Raw genomic sequence first — 19,646 nt, forward strand, 5'->3', positions numbered from 1 at the left:
GGAGAATGCGCATTATATTATACAATTTAGAAATGAATGGACATACACTTATATATAATTATATATAGTTGTAGCTGTGTGTCGTGGTTAGGCGAGACATAGTGAAAAACTAAAAAATCAAATATGAATAAGTTTGAAATAATACATAATCATACATATTTAATGTTTAATCTAATTTATAAATTGGAACAATGATATATAATTACACTGTATTTTTTACATTACTTGGTTTAGTAGGAACATACTGACTTGCCTAAAAATGCTACGTGTGGCTTGTTACTACATAATTGTATTCATAACATCGGCTGAGTTTGTGAGATCAAAAATTGTAAGTATATATATATTCATTTGACTTGAAACTATTAATTTAACAATATTATATGAATTTTAAGGTACATTGATTTACAATTGATAATAAGAATATTTTTCCGATGGTTTTTAGAGTTTTTTTAGTTAAATGAAAATTATGTCACTCTTCCAAACAGTGAAATTATTTTATATTTTCACTGTTTTGTTTTCATTGTGTGCTGCTATCCTTATCAAATATCTGTGCCCGTACTCACTAACGTATTGAGTCTAAATTTCAGACTCAGGCTCAGAAAAGTGAATGTTTAAAAAAATATATTATGTAGCTTCTTATCAAAGGTGTGTGCCTTATTTTAAAGCTGCACTCTCACAGATTGAAGGTTTTGACAACTTTTTTATTGTTTATCCTGGAACGAGCCATTTTTTGCGAAAATCCATGGAAACCAGTTATGTAAGACTGCTAACAAAAAATAGATCGCAGATTTTTATATTTAAGTTTAAATAATAAAATTCAATTAAATGTATTTTTATATCAGACACTCTTATGCATGAAATAAAAACAAACAAAAGTCAATTTTACACTCATTGCTACGCCACTCGTGGAACATATAAATTTTGTACCACCCGGTGAAATTTATTGCAATCTTACATTGAAACAAACAATTATTCCTATGTATCATCTAAACGCAGCGTAGCTGTAGGTAGTTATTCTCGGTAGTTGTGGGTAGTAATACTCGGTAGTTACACATTTAAGCGTGCCTTTCAGGTTTGGGATAATTTTTGTGGAATAAACTTTGGTTGTTTCCATGACTGCACAGACAATGGGTGTGGATTTCTGATTTCTTGGGTCGACAGACCTTGGAAACAAGGCTTTGACTTCACCATGTCATTGGCAACAGACGACATTTACACCCAGCAATGGTTTGCAATTGGACTCTCTGATGACGACAGGATGGTGAGTTGTGTGTACTTAAAATGTATATGCACAACTTTGACACTTAAACTGTGACGTCCGGCACCTGGTCATACTCCGTAACAAGTTTCAATCAGTGTAAATTATTTTTTATATATTATCAACATTCTGTAATGAAGTTACTATTCATTTTTTTCTCAATAAGAGAAATGACAGTGCTGTTGAATGTTAATGGCAATAAACCTTGGTAAGGTAATGGGAGTGTTATTCCATGTTTTCTTTATTTCCAGGATAAAAGCAGTGGTATCAACTTATTTCTTTATTTTCAGGGTAATGACAGCTTGATTGAATATTTTGTATATTCCGAGGTTCATGACAAATTATTTCTTTCAGAGTTGCGACCATAGTCACCGAATATTTGTCTATTTCCATGGCAATGACAGTGTTTATGAGTGTTCTGTCTATTTCCAGGGCAATGACAGTGTTATTGAGTGTTGCGTCTATTTCCAGGACAATGACAGTGTTATTGAGTGTTGTGTCTATTTCCAGGGCAATGAGAGTGTCTATGAGTGTTCTGTCTATTTCCAGGGCAATGACAGTGTTATTGAGTGTTTTGTCTATTTCCAGGGCAATGACAGTGTTATTGAGTGTTGTGTCTATTTCCAGGGCAATGACAGTGTTATTGAGTGTTTTGTCTATTTCCAGGACAATGACAGTGTCATTAAATGCTTTGTCTATTTACAGGGCAATGACTGTATCATTGAATGAATTGTCTATTTTCAGGGCAACGACAGTGCTATTGAATGTATTGTCTTCTTTCAGGGCAACGACAGTGCTATTGAATTTTTTATCTACTTTCAGGGCAACGACAGTGCTATTGAATGTTTTATCTACTTTCAGGGCAACGACAGTGTTATTGAATGTTTTGTCTACTTTCAGAGTAACGACAGTGTTATTGAATGTTTTGTCTACTTTCAGGGTAACGACAGTGCTATTGAATGTTTTGTCTACTTTCTGGGCAACGACAGTGTTATTGAATGTTTTGTCTACTTTTTGGGCAACGACAGTGCTATTGAATGTTTTGTCTACTTTCAGGGCAACGACATTGCTATTGAATGTTTTGTCTACTTTCAGGGCAATGATTGTGCTATTGAATGTTTTGTCTACTTTCAGGGCAATGACTGTGTTATTGAATGTATAAAGAATGAGGAGATGAGACAGTTTGCCTCCGTTCAACATTCGTACAACGAACAATACTACAACATTGACATTCCAAACGTACGTTGAAATGTGTTCTATATTTTAAATCATAAGTAAATTTATACAAAAATGTTAATGTTGAAGTATTACGTACTGATCGCATTGTGTTTCAAAATAAGCTATCTGTCCTAATCGGCCATGTAGGTCAAGTGTACCAAAACAGAACTTTGCCTTACTCAATCGTCCATATTTACCAGTAAATCAATTCATTTCATGTCCATGACCAGCCTCAGACGGGCTTACGGGCCATGTCAGGGTCGTATGAGGATGGAGTTCTGAAGTGTGAATTCACAAGGCAGATGGACATGGAGGGAGACAAGAAAATCTTTTCCCTAGACACACCGAGATACATGTTTGTGGCCCATGGAAATATGCATCATGGTGAGTACAACGCTGTCGAGACTTTACGGGGAATAAAACAATGCCTGGGTGTATAAGAATATATTCGATGCCAGGTTCAGCCAATTGTATGAAAGGGGATATGTAACACTAGCGTATCCAGGTGGGGGCGCACCCGGTAAAAAATTCGTCGGAAAGAACCCCCAAACCCCCTACCAACACTTTAAACCATTGTTTTCGGTTCTGAGGGATGAATTCAAATGAACGCCCCTAAGATACGTCCCCTCTAATGTGGAATCCTGGATCCACCCCTGTGATGTCCATATGTTATAGTGTGTCTTTTTGAGAGGGAGGGAGGGAGGGAGGGAGGGAGGGAAGGAGGGAGGGAGGGAGGGAGGGAGAGAGAGAGACCTTGAATAACCTAAATGAATAGAATGTTCGGCAGTGAAAAAAAAACAGCTAGAAAATTGAATCTAGAAAGAACATCCCTTACGCGGTGTACATGTTTGAAATTTGTCTAATTATCGGCTGAAAAAAAATAAATCAAAAGTTCCATCGCATTTAATTCTATACCACCTATCATCCCTGGTTCCGCTAGTGGCATTTATTTTATTTATTTCAGGAAGTAAGGTCAGACACAGTTTGTTTCCGGGACCTTTTATTTCTCCAAAACCGGTCGACCTTACACAACTTGATGACATTCAGGGAAACCATAACGACTATTTTGTCAAAATACATGGTAAATGTATAATTCGCATCCATTTGTCATATACCATTTTAATTTATAATACAACCTACATGCAATCGTAGAAAGACAGTCATAGTACTAGGCTTTATCATTAAAAAATTCAATTTTGCTACGCTTACCTCGCCCATTCTTTATCAATAAGAGTTTACTTCATGTCACCCAACTCTTACTTAGATTACCCTTACAGCAAATGAGTCCACCCATCGACCTCCAATAAGGTCCATGCGTATTTATTTAGAATTGCATTTTTATAACTTAACGGACATGACGTCATAAGATGGTTCCCCGCCGGCTGAAAACAATCGGTCGTTTCGTCCTTCTTAATCATGAATATTTTATACACTATGCTCTATTAACTATTACTTATATTAATATCAAAATTGTAAATGTCGTGTATGCGAATATAATACAATGCAATTAAAACTACGAGGAAATTGCAAAAGACAGAGTGTTTATGTATCAGAAAATTGCGCGTAACATATGTTCATAGTGCACTTAATAATAATGTATTGCAACTTAAACTGCAATCGCGTACTGTAGTTTACATAGAGCATCTACTTTCGTTTCAAAGAAAATCAGTTAACTTTCGATTTTAACCTGACAAGGTCGTTGATGTTAAAACATTCAATTGTTTCGATGATTAGTGTTTGACCCTGTGTTTTATTACAACATTATACTGATAGGCAAGTGTTCATTGTGGAAGCGTCCGGACTTAAACTGAAAATGAGCAGCAACAATTGTACGATGCACAAACAGAAGGTTGAATATATTTGTTTAATGAACAAATCTAGATTATGTCCATCTTGCTTGGTGGACCATTCGGGATGTGAAAAAGATCACGTGCCATTACAAGACATCAAACGCATAGGCAGAGTTTCGGCGGAAGGACATAATCAGAAGCTTCATTTGAATGATTTGTCAGTTCTGCTCAAATCAGTTGTAAGACATTCCAAAAATGAAGTTGATAAGCTTGCGTTAGGAGTTTGTAAAGCGAGAGAATTTCTTCAAAATTTCAGAAGTGAGATCAATTGGCAGATTGATGAACTAGAAAGTACCTTAGTGAAAGAAAGTAAAAACATGAAAGTAGAGGTAGTTGAGAGTAGGGAGCAGGTAGTATCCACTGGTACGGTTTTGATTGAGAATATTGAAAAGATGGTGGATTTTCTCGGTGAAAACAATGAAATCCCTGAAGCTGAAAATCGCTACATGTTTAGGAAAAGGAAAATACAAGAACTTCAAAGACAAGTTGACTCACTCTCTTCGAAGCTGGCACATGTAGACGTGAAAATGGATTTTCGACCTGAGAAAAGGGACGGTCGTATACACATAGGGACCGTTTTTGTTGAAAGAAAAGCGGTTTTGATAGATAAAATCGCTGATTACAAAGTAATTGAACTGCTTCCACACATGTCTGCTGATATAGAAAAGGATGACGTCGATTTGTTTAATCCGTGGTACAGGTCAATTACATTTATGGGATCTTCACGTTTGGTTGCAATTGACCACTGGAACTGTGAATGTTTAATACTGAATAGAGAATTGGATGTTGAACTGGTAGTTCATCTCAAGTCTCATCCAATGGACATGGTTGCAGACACGGATGGCACTATACTGATTGTGAGTGGCGAAGATCAGACGATTGAGAAGGTTAAAGTTACAGATGATAACAAACTTGAAAGCCAGAAGAGCATTGCATGCTTCCAGTATTATGATTGCATTTGCAAAGTTTCCGACAAGAAACAGTACATAGTGAGTCGTTATGGATGTTCTAGTCCTGTAGCATTTGCTGAATTAAATGGCAATGATATAACAACGCAAGAACTGCCACTGAATCTTCCTAAAGCAAACTTCTACAAAGAAGATGCAAAAGCCTTCTATGATCCCAGCCAAAATACTCTGATCATAACAGATAAACTGGACAACAGGATCTATATCTTCCCCGACATGACGACAGAACCAATAGTATTGTCAGACAAGCTGATCCAGCAACCACGGGGCATATGCCTTGGGCCACATCACACATATCTCGTGTGTTGCGCTGGTAACAGTTCGATCGTCCAGTTCTCAGCCGATGGATTCGTATTCTCTGTCCAGTTTATAGACTTGGTAAAACCATATGCCATTGCAATATCCGAAGATAAGACACTGGTTGCAATAGCGAATGCTGTATATGGAACAAGGAAGCTGAACCTATACAAACTTATGTGAATACCGTTCATAAACAGTACAGACTTATTGTTTACCTGATAGATGTGATAATAAACTGAGTTTATAATTCAATTGTTCGCCCAAATTGCATAAAATAAACTTGCTTCTTCTTTTCTTAGTAGAGAAAGAATACTTAAAGTTATTTCAGAAAAAAAAGATAAATAAAGAAGCTTTTTGATCCTTCGCAGATGGCAAATTATTAGATTTCACGTCAGATTAAAGTAAATGTTTTTTATCAATGGTTGTCTAGTTTCGGTCATTTATGCTAAATCTCATTATACCACAATTATGTATGGTAACAAGGAATCCAACTTACACAATTTGGTACATTGTTCGAACTTTGTTAAAGTCAATTACTTGTTGTCAAGTCATCGCTCTTAACTTTAAAATCGTTTCTGCTCTGGAAGTTTAATTTATACACTTGTTATCTGAAGTATTTGTAACAAGACTTGGGACAATTGTTTCAGCTGTACTTGTTCATATCTAAATATGTGATCACAACCTTAAATATTTTATATTTAAAAGTTAAAAACTATGTCGTAAATTACGTTGTTGATTTTATCATCGTTCTGAAAAATCGGCCCATTATTACCACCAAGCTTATTGATGATTCTATGATATAGCAGCCTGTCCATCAGTACTGTTTTAAATGTGTGTTCAACAGGTTCCATTTGTCTAAGCAGACTTAAATTACTTTAGTTTTTACATCACATTGTTTTTACTTGTAAAAGTCCACATCACAACCTGTTGAATTCGCATGTCTAATCTTTGCATGTATGTATGGATTGTATTTTTGCTAGCACACAATCATATATTAGGCGTAAAATAGATTATGCACCCGAAAAGGGCATGTAGGTTGGAAACTATTTGAATTTTATTTTTTATTAAGAAAATTGTTTCTTGAGATTTTTCTGTTACCCAAAATTATAAATTATATGATTATGAACCTCTTTACACTCAAGATTAGCATCACTAGTGTTGTAAAAGGCCAAAAATGCTTCATTTTGTACTTCCATAATAAAATCAATTAATTAATAAAAAGTGTCTCAATGCAATAACAATGTTTATGGTCGGGGCAAAAAATAAGATAAGGTTGGGAAACCAAAAAAGAAATATATTTTGTGTAAAGCCTTTGGGTGTGACATTCCTATTTCATTAGGAAGATTGAATAAAAACTAAACCTTGCAGATGTGCTTGTCGTGCTTACGCAATGCATTATCTTAAACTTTGTAGTCATTCGATTGTGATGTAATCCGAATTATTATGTGATATATATTTGAACATTAAATAAGGTTATCTTATATGTTTGTCAATGTTGTATATTTAGTTTATACTAATTAATTGTATGCTCGGTTGTGACGAAAGCTGAAAGCAAATAGAATCGCCCTCGAATTCGAGTTCTGGTGTCCTTCTGTTTTTGCGGGGGGGGGGGGGGGGGGGGGGGGGGGGGCATGACAAAGTACCCCTGGTATGAATCGAACCCACAATTTCTTTGGGTGATTCTATCCATGATACCCTAATTTAGGCTGCAGATACTGACTGTTTTAATAAGTATATTTAATAAAACATTATTGATTTGAAGATTAAGTAAATTTATTTTGTCACTCTCACGGGCAAAGATAAAACAAGTTTCCGCCAAACACCCTACGCTCGGGTTGGGATGAACCTATCTTACACCCTTGGCTATGGATTATATTTATAATCTATAGTTTAAATTACGGGGTTAATGGGCATATCAGTTGTTTTGTACCAGATTGTTACGGATGGCATACGTTTTAAGTGTATATCATTGAAATCAATCAGAAGGTTTCTTATTGGACGATAGAACACTGCTTACTGATTTTACATCCGCTATGTGAATGAATGAATGAATGAATGAATGAATGAATGAATGAATAGAAACAAAGAAGACGCTTTAAGATACGGTTCACATCAATCATATAGTCAATAACAATTCCATTCAACTCCATATAAAGAGATATGAATACCATACATAAGTGGAGAGAAAACCAACAAAACAGGTATACAATTTATAAATAACATGCACATGATAGGTAAATATATACAGAAACGATAATGCACAAGAATAAGATAGTAAAATAATATTGTTGAACCCGTTGTATGTTCGAACTGGGCCTTGTGGAAACAAAAAAAAACAAGGTTATGATTTATGTACATATAAATTGAATTTTATAGAGGCAGTTTTGGCATGTCTTCGGGGTATGTGCACTCTCCCCTTTCCTGTTAGGTTTCGCCCAGGTTCCAGATGCCATACCAAGGAGATGAGTTTCGACTTACATGCCGCTCCCTGATGCGTCAATCTTAGTTTCATATATAAGTTAAGCAAAGTAACGAACATTGTTATTGTACACTGCATCGGTGTGGTTCTACTAGATTCCGATTAACTACGTCTTATTTTGGTCCTAAGGTTCCTTGATGATCCTGGCCTGGGTGCTACTAGCAAGCCTTAGCTTGGTGCTTGCCAGATATTACAAGCAACAGTGGCCCATGGGGAAAGTTTGCGATCGACGGGTGTGGTATCAGGTATATTTATGATATGTGTATCTATCATCACTATGTGTATAAAGCCATTCAATATTAACAACTTCTAACAAATGATTTACGGAGATAGACCTGTCAAATGATATTGACCGAGTGCGTTTTCATGCAGCTAAGATTGTGATTGGGTGTCACATCTGGCGATACTGGCAATTTTCAATTCGTATAATTTGTGGGATTTGTAGATTCGAGTCTTGTTTTAAAGCTGCACTCTCGCAGATATACCATTTTTACAACTTTTTTTTTTTTTTTGTCTTGGAAAGAGCAAATTTTTGCGTAAATATCTGCAAACCAATGATATCAGATTGCTGACAAAAAAATCAGATCTTAGTTTGTCTTATTTCCGTTAGTTCGTGTTTAATGGCCTAAACGGTTTAAGAAAAATGCATAAAACATCTATTTTTGAACTTAAATATAAAAATCTGCAACCTAATTTTTGTCAGCAGTCTTATTTAACTGATTTCCATGAATTTTCGCAAAAATTGGCTAGTTCCAAAACAAAAATAAAATTTAAAAAAATGGCAAAACGTTCAATTTGTGAGAGTGCAGCTTTAAGCCATTCATTATTAACCACTTCTAACAAACGATTTACGGAGATAGACCTGTCAATTGATATTGACCGGGGATGTTTTCATGCAGCTAAGATTCTGCTTGGCTGTCACATCTGGCGATGTTAGCAATTCTCGATTCGTATAATTTGTGGGATTAGAATAATCTATAATTTAGCTGTTATATTATTATATTTCTATTTTGTACGGAAAAGATATCATTAAATATTAAAAATGTTGGATGGAAATGTATTACAGTAGTTCAACATTTTCTAGTTTTAAAGAAAAACATAACAAACACAAGCAATTTGTTTAATGTCAGACATTTGAGATTCGAGTCTTCGCCTTTTTATTTTTAGTGACGATTTTGTAAAAATGTAAAATTTCATCAATGTATTGTATGCCAACAATAATCTATGAATTAACTCTTTACTTTATTTCCATTTCCGAAGGCCCACAAGGTGTTGATCCTGGTGACGTTTTCCCTCGTCTTGAGTGGCTTCGTTATCATCTGGGTGAAAACCAGAGGACTGTCCAAGGTATTGAAATATGAGTATTAAATCGTGTGTTTATATAAGAAAAACTCAGTCGTGAATCAAATTATAAAATTGCGCTCTATATACTTGGCTTGCCATATGCACATTGAAAAGTATACTTTCAATTATGATTTTAGTATTTAGAAAATGATTGAAATGATGCGTATTTTGAAACGATCCTTTTCAGAAGCACAGTTTTAGGACAAAGAAAAAAATACAGTAATAATAGGAGAAATAGATTCGTATAATAAAAAAAAACCCATTTAATTATTGTGTTTTGCGTATTCTTATCTTATCGATTAAGTTAGTTCATTTTTTGTTAAACTTTGTCTTTAATAGATGCGAGGTGCGACGACAGTACAACACGCCCATCCTTTCCTGGGAGTGGTCATCATGGGGCTGACATTTATTAATGTATGTATGCTGGGCGATTGTTGCAACAAGATAAAAAAATCCTTGTTATGACCAACATAAAAGTTGTTCCAATACGCTGCTTACTCAATCTCATTAAAATCAGGTCCCCAATACACGCTTCACGACGTTACGCTTTGTCGTACATAACGTCGTAATAAAATGAAGTGAACGTCACGTCAGATTGCCGCTAACTACGACGTCATCGAAACTATGATGCTGCCACTACCTCGACCAAATTTCTAAGATTAAGATATATGAAATGATTCTTTCTAAACTCGACTGTATTTGCATGTTGTTGTTAAATTCTTGATACAGACATTTGCACGCCCAATTATTTACAGGATTACTATGCGGTTAACTTGCAGCTTACATAAGGGCACCGATATTTTAAAAGGCACCTCACCGGCCCCGCGTATTATATTACCGCTAAACACACCGAAAACCTTTGCGATACCCTCCATTTCTCAAGTATTTCACGGCGGCCGCAAGAGCACCGTCGATATCACTGCGGCCGCCGTGAGTTATTTAATAAACACGAAATGTGGCATCGGTTTGTTGGTATCAATGTATTATAGGCGCAATGTATACCTCAAATAAGAATTCCAGTGTTCGACACTAACGGGGTCCCGGGATCCCGAGGACACCAATTTTTCGGGAGGGACACCTTACTTCAAAGTCTGGTATTCCGTCGGGACACTTAAATTTCTGACCGATAAACGCTAAGTATCAATAAATAAGTAGCATTTCATTAGTTTATTACATAAATTCGGGTCCCCCTAAATTTCTTGACAGTGCATGTCAAAATGATATTATAATTATTATTATCGGACACACCAAAGCCAAAGTATAGCTGACTTTTTGACTATAGTTTCGTCATGAATCTATAAATAAACTGGTCATTACACAGGGCGCATGCGGGTTAACGCTTCCGTTTTGTTGTTTACATTTTCAACAAGGTCAGAGGTGACAGAGATTTATTATCGGTAAAATACTTAAGTGGAATTGTTTTGCTTATGTGTCAGAACCGCTCAAAAAAGATGCCATTACTGGTGATACCTTTATGATACGACCTTCGAGTATTTACAATAACATTTATGGCACAAAAGACCGGCATCATACATTCAGCATTCTTTGTTAATTGGCATTCAACTTATCAGTATTCTTTGTTAATTTTAAAGACGTATATTTTAATGCTATGATCAAATCAAAATAGAAATAAACTTTGCTAAGTTTTATTCATTATCTACAGTCAATTTATGAAATGTTATGACTTTATGGCGCGAAAATTAACATACACAATTTTTGGTCGTCTGCTCTTCCGGTATGCACTATACCTGTTGGGCAGTCTGATTGATTTATCAGCAGCTCTACTTAATATTGGCTTCAGTTTTCACAAGCCAGATGTAATATTCCTACTGTTTCTCAATGAAAAGCACCGACATCTGACAAGACCCTGAACCATGATGTATTTTATGCGTATTTTCTGAAAATCTAAAAATAGTAACAACATCAAGTTTTTGTTTACATAGTATCCATCTTTGTTTTTGACTGAAAACAAAAGGGACTTAGACACTCTACCGCTTTTGAACCCATTAATCTACCAACTAAGAGACCCAAATATACCTTACTGCCATTGCCAGAGGTTCACATGTCTGACATTCAGTGCTACTAATCTTGTTATTACATGCTGCTGAAAACATGTATAATATGGTGTATACTTGAATTACAAATTGAAAAGTAAAAGACACTGTATTTGTATGTTGAATTTAATATTAAACAGGCTCAAAAATGTAAAAAGTGGAAGGGACTCCTAATTTCAGGAAGGGACACCTGATTTCAAATGTTGGTGTCCCTTCGGGATCCCTTGGAAAAATGGTTAGTGTCGACCCCTGAATTCAGAAACAAAAATAGCTGTATACGACTGCAAGTCATTTATTGAAGTAAGCAGAAGAAAATCATATGGCGTGTACATGTCTGTATCAAGAGTTAAACAACAAGATGCACACGTAGTATACAAACATAACGCGCATATTGAAGTGATACTCGTATTTTAAATCAATACGTACACAAGTATAACAAACATACATTTTGAGTGATAAACCTTTAACTACTTACTAAATAATGCATTTATGGAAAATACTAATTACTGATAGTAAGATTGTAACGTGTATTTAATAGCTGAAAACGCAAAAGTATTAGATGATTGATGAGTGCTGAAATATTTACAGCGATAACTTTCAACTCATAAGATAGAAATTCCGTGTCTTTCTTTCAAATTAAACAAGGTATCCTTCATAAGAACCATTGTTTCGATATTTACTCACCCGTTTCAGTAAATTAAAATAAAAGTATTTATTGTGGTACATATCATATTTAGGAGTAAGAGTGCATGTTAAAGTAACGTGTGAATCACTTTCAGCCTTTGATGGCGTTTCTGCGGCCAAACACAGGGACGTTAAACAGGCCGGTGTTCAAATATATCCACGGATTTATCGGCACTATCGTCTACGTTCTGGCAGGTGAATATATAGATAGGCATCGACTTGGCAAAAGAAAATTCATAGCAAGTTCAATAATACTGTTTTAAATGCGACCCTGTATTTGTAAGCTCCATTATGTACGCGCCACGATCGAAAATATGTTTTCAAATGGAATATCGTTAAGGCTAAAGGCAGAAATAAATTAGTTTTTAAACTGTAAATTTATTTTAAAAAAATGAAATAATTGAAGGCATTAACATTACCTCATTCGACTATAATGATAAAAAGCGAATGATACAGATACAGGTACAGATACAAGCCTTTCTAAAAATTAAAATAAATATCTCTGTTGTCACACATTCCCAAGTTAAAACGCGTCATAACATCGCTTATATATTTTTATCTGAACCTAACTCAATTGTTTTTTGTTGTGTTTTTTTGGTTTTGATCATTTAGGTCAATGTTAAACCTGATAATACATTCAAATTATAACAAATACATTTTGGCATCAACCTAGAGTCTAGAGTGCGCCTTTAAGACATTTTACCTATCCATATTGAAGAAGTGTGAACTGTTCACCCTTTGTGTTTTTCTGTTCGGGTCATGAATATGTAGCGTGAAATGCTTTTCCAATAAATTAAATAGTTCAAATGTTGGTATTAGTATGTCATGAAATGAACACTGTTGTTTTTTTTACAAACCACTAACAAGTTAAAGGCTACACAAATTGCTATGTGCATTTGGTTCGGGATAGAACCCACAACCTCTCGAAGAGATATATACCATGAGCTGCCCACTGTCGCAGACAGACACAGGCAGCTTAATAGCGGGACAGTATAAGAGCGCTTATGTACGTTTCTTATTTACGATATACAATTATCTTATTATTTATCGTCAAAATTCGTTCTAATTGCTTCAGTCCTGAATGTATTGTTGGGCATGTCGCTGCCAGAGAGCAAATCCCCGGCCAGTGCATTTTGGGTTCTCGTGGGTTTCGCTGTGTACCAGGTTGTCTTAGAAATATTTCTCGGACTGCACGAGTGCTACTTGATAAAAACCGGTAGGCACTATTTAAACAAAATTAACATTATGAAGTTTTTATGACCATTACCGTGCATATTATTTTATCTGGCTGTATGTAAATTCAGGCCCCGTAAAAATGAAAGATTTTAGCCGATAGTTGAAATATTCTTAATCGTAGCAAAGTCACAGGTTAGAGTGAATATGTGGGTATATTTTCATCATTATTTTAAAATTTTCTCAAATACTACTCTTGTAAAACTTCGTTTTCCACAAATGAAAAAGAATAATGATGAAACTTTGTCGATAGGATAATTTCATATTACGGTTAAAATCGTTTTTAAAACGGACATTATTATTCAGACTTATTTCTCCACACAGGCCGCCTTTCGGACTATGAGATGAAAGAGTTGTCTGCCATTCGACGAGACTCTATCACCTCCATAAACAAGCCACCACCGGGCTCCTTGGTGAAAAACATCGTCCTCATCGTTCATGCTACAGTACTAGTTGGCTTTACCGTGGCATCGGTGACATTGCTGTGTACCGCATGACGGCCGCACTGTCAAACGTTCAGGGTGATGCGTGTTGAAAACGCCTGCATCGTTGACACAAACGCCCATGCTGTTTTCGTTGAACGGGAAACTTATCAGTCTGCGGATATTTACTTCACGTTTTGCATTCCATAAACGGAAACATACCATACACGTTTATCGTTGAAGCTTTCGCTATGAAGAAAACTGCATGGAATTTTGTTGAGTAGAAGTTGTTTCGTTGAACGGCCAACTTTTCAGACTGCGGATATTTACTTCACGTTTTGCATTCCTTTTTTTAAAACGTTTGGGCGATGCGTCGACTTGTATCGATATACGAAAACATACCATAAACGTGTATCGTTGAAGCATTCGTTATGAAGAGAACTACATGGAATTGTGTTGAGTAGAAGTTGTTTTAAGCATTGTATTGCATATAAACTATTATGAAAAATTGTTCACAACTTTTTCAATTATCTGATATAAAAGACACTGTTTTAATGCTTTACTCATTATTTGTTTTTGAAAATTGGGTGCAATTATGGAACGCCTTTTGTGCTTTCCATTTGTGTTCGCCCATAGAGCCGTCCTTGATATACACCTGGTTTCCATCTCGCTAAAATTTGAAACTAGAGGGGTTTTAAGTAAAGTGATTAATCTCCCTTCAAGATATATTAACATCTGTCCTTCTGATTGAACATTATGAGGTGTACATTGAAAGAAACTAAATCTGATTTTTAGATCATTTATATTTCGATTTACGAATATTCAAGTTCAATAGATGTGTCATAGATTCCTCACTACCAAAGCCACACTGTTTATTTTAATGTACAAGCATAAACTATGGAATATCGTCAACTTAATTACTATACACAATAAAATAAATAACATTTATAGTCGATATATATGTGATATCGTCAGCGAAAATGAATCCAGTATAGAAAAAACTACCCTTTCGGGGTTTTTTTGCGATAAATCGAGTCTTTTAAGCAGGCAATCCAAATCTTGTTTGAACCTATTTTGTAAACAATCTCTAATTTAAGTTTATTCAATACTTTAAGATTAGTTTGTTTCTGTCGCATGGTTATTTTCTTACAATTGGTAAATCCATCAACATGGCTCATTTTCACAGATGACGTCACATATAACAAAAAAAAAACATAAACAAGACACACGCAAAAACACAACCTGTTTTCTAAAACAAATCATGCAAAACATAACATAGTATGAAACAATATTGAAAACAAAACAAAAACAATATGTCCGTTAATATCTAATCAATATAATGACTGCATGCGTCTTCAGTTTCCATATTTGTTTTCGTTGTAATTGACAAATATGACTGGACTACTTTGCGGATTTAAATATTCCTATTTGACATGAGCTGTGTTGCCTATTTAGAATCACATAAGAGAAGGATTTCTTTGTATCCGTATATTCAATAATCAGTTTATCATTAAAAAGCATGCGGAGTTACAATGACATTTTAAATATACGAAAGCCACTCATTGAGCCTTAACCTCGACAACATAGTACAGACGGTTACAGGGAGAAGCAAACATGATCAGTTACAGTATGCCAAAATAAATAGATAACCTCAAGTACTCAACAAAACACACGGCCATGTTTTGCAAGTCCCTGTTCTGCCGTTATAAAAATGCCGTACTAAAGGATTGGTTCTATTTAACGTAATATAAATTCCATATCTTATTTCCCTTTCTAAATAAACCGTACCTCATTTATTCACAGAACATCCATACAGCGTCACAAAATTAAACAAAAAACTATATCCAATACTTAGGTCGGAGACGGAAGTAGTAGGTCAAAAAGCGTCTCATTCTGCTTGACTGCCTTTCGAAACTCTTCAAACGTAATGTCACCGTCACCGTTCGCGTCCACCTCGGCAAACAAGCGGTCCGAATACTTTTGTGGTGAAAGGCCTTGCAGAAAACTATTGTCTGGTACAACGTCTGCTACCGCCTTGAAAATAAATAATTACACATACAAAACTTTGATTTTCTAGTCCTTAGTAGATTCTCACAGGAGGCTTAATATAACGTTTCGTTTTCTTCAGTGAAAAATGACAGGGAAACAAACAAAAAAATATGATCTGGTCTTGGATGACGCGTATATAGTCATTAAATGTTGAGCAAAACAGACATCGCTATTTCTTGTATAGTTTTGAGTATTAAATTCAAGCGGTATAAATGTTATCTGCCGTGAAAAGGACAGTTTTACCTATTCAGAGTTCAGCACATATCCCAATGGCAATGATGCTTATAAAACTCTAAATGAAGTCTCTATTTACATGACACGTATAGTGGAAATTGTGTACAGGATTTTCTTGTTCGAATAAATGATAATATAACATTAGAAACTACAGAAACAAGCACAATAGGACCAAGAACCGTCTTGAATACGCAAGGATACTGGCCAACAATCACCAAATATGAAAGACATAACGCCACAAGAAAACAAACATTAAACACTATAATAATATCGCCGTTGGAAAAGTTTGGGATAATGCCTTACCCTAACAATCGCTCTCATCTCATTCCTGTCGATGGTGCCACTCTTGTCTTTATCGTACACATTGAATGCCCATTTCAGTCTCTTAAGCTTGGATTCCTTGTCCACGTCTGCTAAACTAGCTTCGGTGATGCTTAAACCAACGAGGAACTCCTCAAAATCCACATAGCCACTATTGTCTGTGTCGAACGCGGTAAATATATTTTCAGCAAGGGCTTTCACACCGTTTTTGCCTTCGAAGGCTTGCTTGTAAACCTTCACAAAGTCTGACTTACTCAGCCTCCCTCGTCCTCGTGACTGGCGTTGAAAGTCCTCAAATACTTGAAGAATCTCATCCATGTTCATGTTTGGAACTTTCTTATGAAGTTCAAGCAGGTATTGGCCCTTTGGCTTTGCATTCTTGTTACCCATAGTGTTATGTTTACTCCTTTGCTGTATTGTATTATAATTGTAAAAGATACAGCTCTAGGTAATCTGATTCATCTGATGCTTTAACTCAAGCCATCAGCACGTCTAATGTGTTTAAGGCTTTCCTATATTAAATAAAATAGACGTATTCTCGTCAACTTCCTTGTCTAAAATGTTACTTTTTCCCTGAGACGAACACTTTAAGATTGATTAATGCATTGATCAGGTGAGAAAATAAACGCTTGAATAAAGGTACCTGCAAAAAAACACACATTCAGGTTGTCAATTGGAAATCGTTTATATTATTTGCAGATCAGAATAGATTTTTCAGGGAGGAACTATTGGGCCATTGCTCTTACGTTTAATGTTATACATGTATAAACATATAATCATGCCTATAATATACTATGTCTCACGCAACTTAAAAATGTGTACAATTCAAATATATTAACCTTTTCCTAGATTTCTAGTTTTAACCATTAGGTTATTTAATGTTATATCACGTTTGCGAGTACTCACACCAAACAAAACTGTTTTTCACCACAAGTTTTGAATAAAGTTTCCCATTGAAAAGTGTAAACAAGTATTCCTCTAAACGCGGCCTTCGCGTCAAATAACATGTAAGTCTACGACACGCGATGTCAACGAAAATATTACGTATGTACGGTATATAAAGTGTGTGTAACGACATTTTCATCTCATGTATGAAAAAAAATTAACCTCAAACTTCGGCAGAACTCGTTTAGTAGAATGAATAAAAAAGCTTCTAAAATAATAATATATGGAGAATAAATGGAAGCATTAAAGGAATCTATATAAAAACACATACAAACTACTTGATAATCGTTAACCTATGTACATCATAAATATCACATTGCGTGTATATTTTTAAATAGCTAAATTTTGAAATATGAATGATAATATGCATATTGTAACGACCAATCTGTAATCCAGGGAGACCTTGAAACACAAAGAAAACTGAGTTAAACGTTTAACGGTTTATGTATGGTTGCACATGTACATAAAACACATGTATAATTATCCAATAGCAATTTAAAGTCCATGGGCTCTATCGTTTTCTATATTTGTTAATCAATAAACTATCTATCGTTGAAACAAATTGTTATTTATGTCAGGTCAAACTACTAGACCTATCAGGTTTTTTATTGCTCTCAAACCAAACCGAGCTATCCGACTTTAAAGGTCAAGCTGCTGATCCAGAGGTGGGAGGGGTGTAAGGTTATTTATACTCGCACTAGGGCAATTCCCATTTGGCGAGTGATCGATGAGAGTGTTAGTCATTTTAAAGTTTTTGGAGTATAGTGCACAGACAGCATGTAACTCTGATTAGAGTTACCCTGGTTCTTTAGAACTGTCACACGGGAACTGTTAACGTCCCTATCGGAAGATGATTAGTATTTTTAGTGATGTGGCGGTGAATCGAACCTTCAACTCCTGGATTGACAGTCAAGAGTGTTAACACTAGACCCCAGATCCGCCACATATCCATTGCTGCTGATCCGGTCGTGGTGTGTAAGCTTATGTATATTCGCACTCGGGTCTTACCCATTCGGCGAGTTCTCCGATAATATGGTTAGTCATTTTATGTTTTGGAGCATAGTGCACAGATAGAATGTAACTCTGGTAAGAGCTACCCTGGTTCTTTAACGTGCACCAGTGAGTAGCACTGTCACACGGGACCCCCCCCCCCCCCCATTTAACGTTCCTCCCGGAAGACGATTAGTATTTGTTTAGTTGTGCTGCGGGGAATCGAACCTGCGACCCCTGGATTGACAGTGAATGTGATAAAACATTTATACTTAACAATTTAAATGCATTACAATATTGATGCATTAATTTTAATATAATGTTATATAGAAATTGGCTTATTGCATAACTCTGTCATTCGTAGAATTATGAATTCAATGACAGTATATCAAACGAACTATAAAAAAAAACATAGAATGAACGACAGAAGCTATATCGGTTTAAATGATAATGCCAATTGACAGCAAATCTTAAAAACAAATACATTTGATTTTGTTTTACCACAAAAATTGATAATACCTTTTATGACTTAGTATTACAAAGAGTAAATAATACCAGGCATATTTTTTTTGGATGAGAGATTTGTTTAACCGGTGTTTCAAAGTTTAGATCCAATAAAACGCCAACACTTTTCCCTCCTATTGTCATGCGCGACACCAGATATGATACAAGTGACCCTGTTGGTTATATGGACCATGCAGATGACTCCAGGGTTGCTACCATTGTTCACATCATTCCTCCCTACTTTGATGCAAACAACACACTATCAAAGCAGACATTAACTGATATTGCTGGTCATTGCGAGAGCACTCGATATGGGTAGCAAAAAATCGCAGCTTTTGTCTGCTGTTCAGCGCATTGAGACTCGCCTGGAACTAATTGAAAAAAAATGTCCACAAATTCGATTACGCTCATTTCAAGATGAATCACGGTTTGCGGCCCACAGAGTCACTGTCGGTCTTTAAGAGCAAGGTCCACTAAAATGTTATGGCAGCCGGTATCCCCTTACATGTATGCATCTGAACGGGGGTAACAGCACTTTCAGTGTGCACAGAGAATCGACTCGTGGGAACTTCACAGCTAAATGTATATGAATATTTAGTGTACCTGCCAACGTCTGCTACGTTGATTTCGGGGATGTAGTTTCGGCCGACTCTTCGGGTCAGCTGTCAGGGCGTTCAAATAAATGTTCAATAGAAATTATTCTTGTTTATTTTGATGAAATACCAACAGTTTGTTTGAAGGAAAATGCTCAAATTGTTAACGGTATTTTTATGCATCATACAAGATGTCAATT

At 35.7% G+C, this 19,646-nt stretch overlaps 2 protein-coding genes across 2 annotated transcripts; one reads left to right on the plus strand and one right to left on the minus strand.

Moving 5' to 3' along the window:
* Nucleotides 1–14,372, plus strand: LOC128214481 (putative ferric-chelate reductase 1 homolog). The gene is made up of 11 exons (XM_052920969.1): nucleotides 1–328; nucleotides 1,073–1,261; nucleotides 2,393–2,497; nucleotides 2,707–2,860; nucleotides 3,441–3,557; nucleotides 8,203–8,318; nucleotides 9,334–9,420; nucleotides 9,757–9,831; nucleotides 12,251–12,350; nucleotides 13,231–13,371; nucleotides 13,713–14,372. Exons 1-11 carry the CDS (start codon nucleotides 260–262, stop codon nucleotides 13,883–13,885), a joined length of 1,326 nt encoding a protein of 441 aa, XP_052776929.1. The 5' UTR covers nucleotides 1–259; the 3' UTR covers nucleotides 13,886–14,372.
* Nucleotides 14,373–14,677: 305 nt separating this feature from the next.
* Nucleotides 14,678–17,173, minus strand: LOC128214483 (neuronal calcium sensor 2-like). Its single transcript, XM_052920970.1, has 2 exons — nucleotides 16,397–17,173; nucleotides 14,678–15,844 (listed from the first exon to the last, which is right to left on the minus strand). Exons 1-2 carry the CDS (start codon nucleotides 16,802–16,804, stop codon nucleotides 15,662–15,664), a joined length of 591 nt encoding a protein of 196 aa, XP_052776930.1. The 5' UTR covers nucleotides 16,805–17,173; the 3' UTR covers nucleotides 14,678–15,661.
* Between the last annotated feature and the right edge of the window lie 2,473 nt (nucleotides 17,174–19,646).

The sequence above is a fragment of the Mya arenaria genome, chromosome 13 (genome assembly GCF_026914265.1).
Source record: "Mya arenaria isolate MELC-2E11 chromosome 13, ASM2691426v1".
In the NCBI taxonomy this organism is placed as follows: domain Eukaryota; kingdom Metazoa; phylum Mollusca; class Bivalvia; order Myida; family Myidae; genus Mya; species Mya arenaria.

Bases quoted from the DNA above. Each gene is read 5' to 3' on its own strand.
- LOC128214483 (XM_052920970.1), bottom strand. From the start codon at position 16,804: ATGGGTAACAAGAATGCAAAGCCAAAGGGCCAATACCTGCTTGAACTT. The intron at 15,845-16,396 runs GTAAGGCATTAT...TTTATTTTCAAG, and splicing joins AGATGAGAGCGATTGTTAGG to GCGGTAGCAGACGTTGTACC.
- LOC128214481 (XM_052920969.1), top strand. From the start codon at position 260: ATGCTACGTGTGGCTTGTTACTACATAATTGTATTCATAACATCGGCT. The intron at 329-1,072 runs GTAAGTATATAT...CGTGCCTTTCAG, and splicing joins AGTTTGTGAGATCAAAAATT to GTTTGGGATAATTTTTGTGG. The intron at 2,861-3,440 runs GTGAGTACAACG...TATTTATTTCAG, and splicing joins CCATGGAAATATGCATCATG to GAAGTAAGGTCAGACACAGT.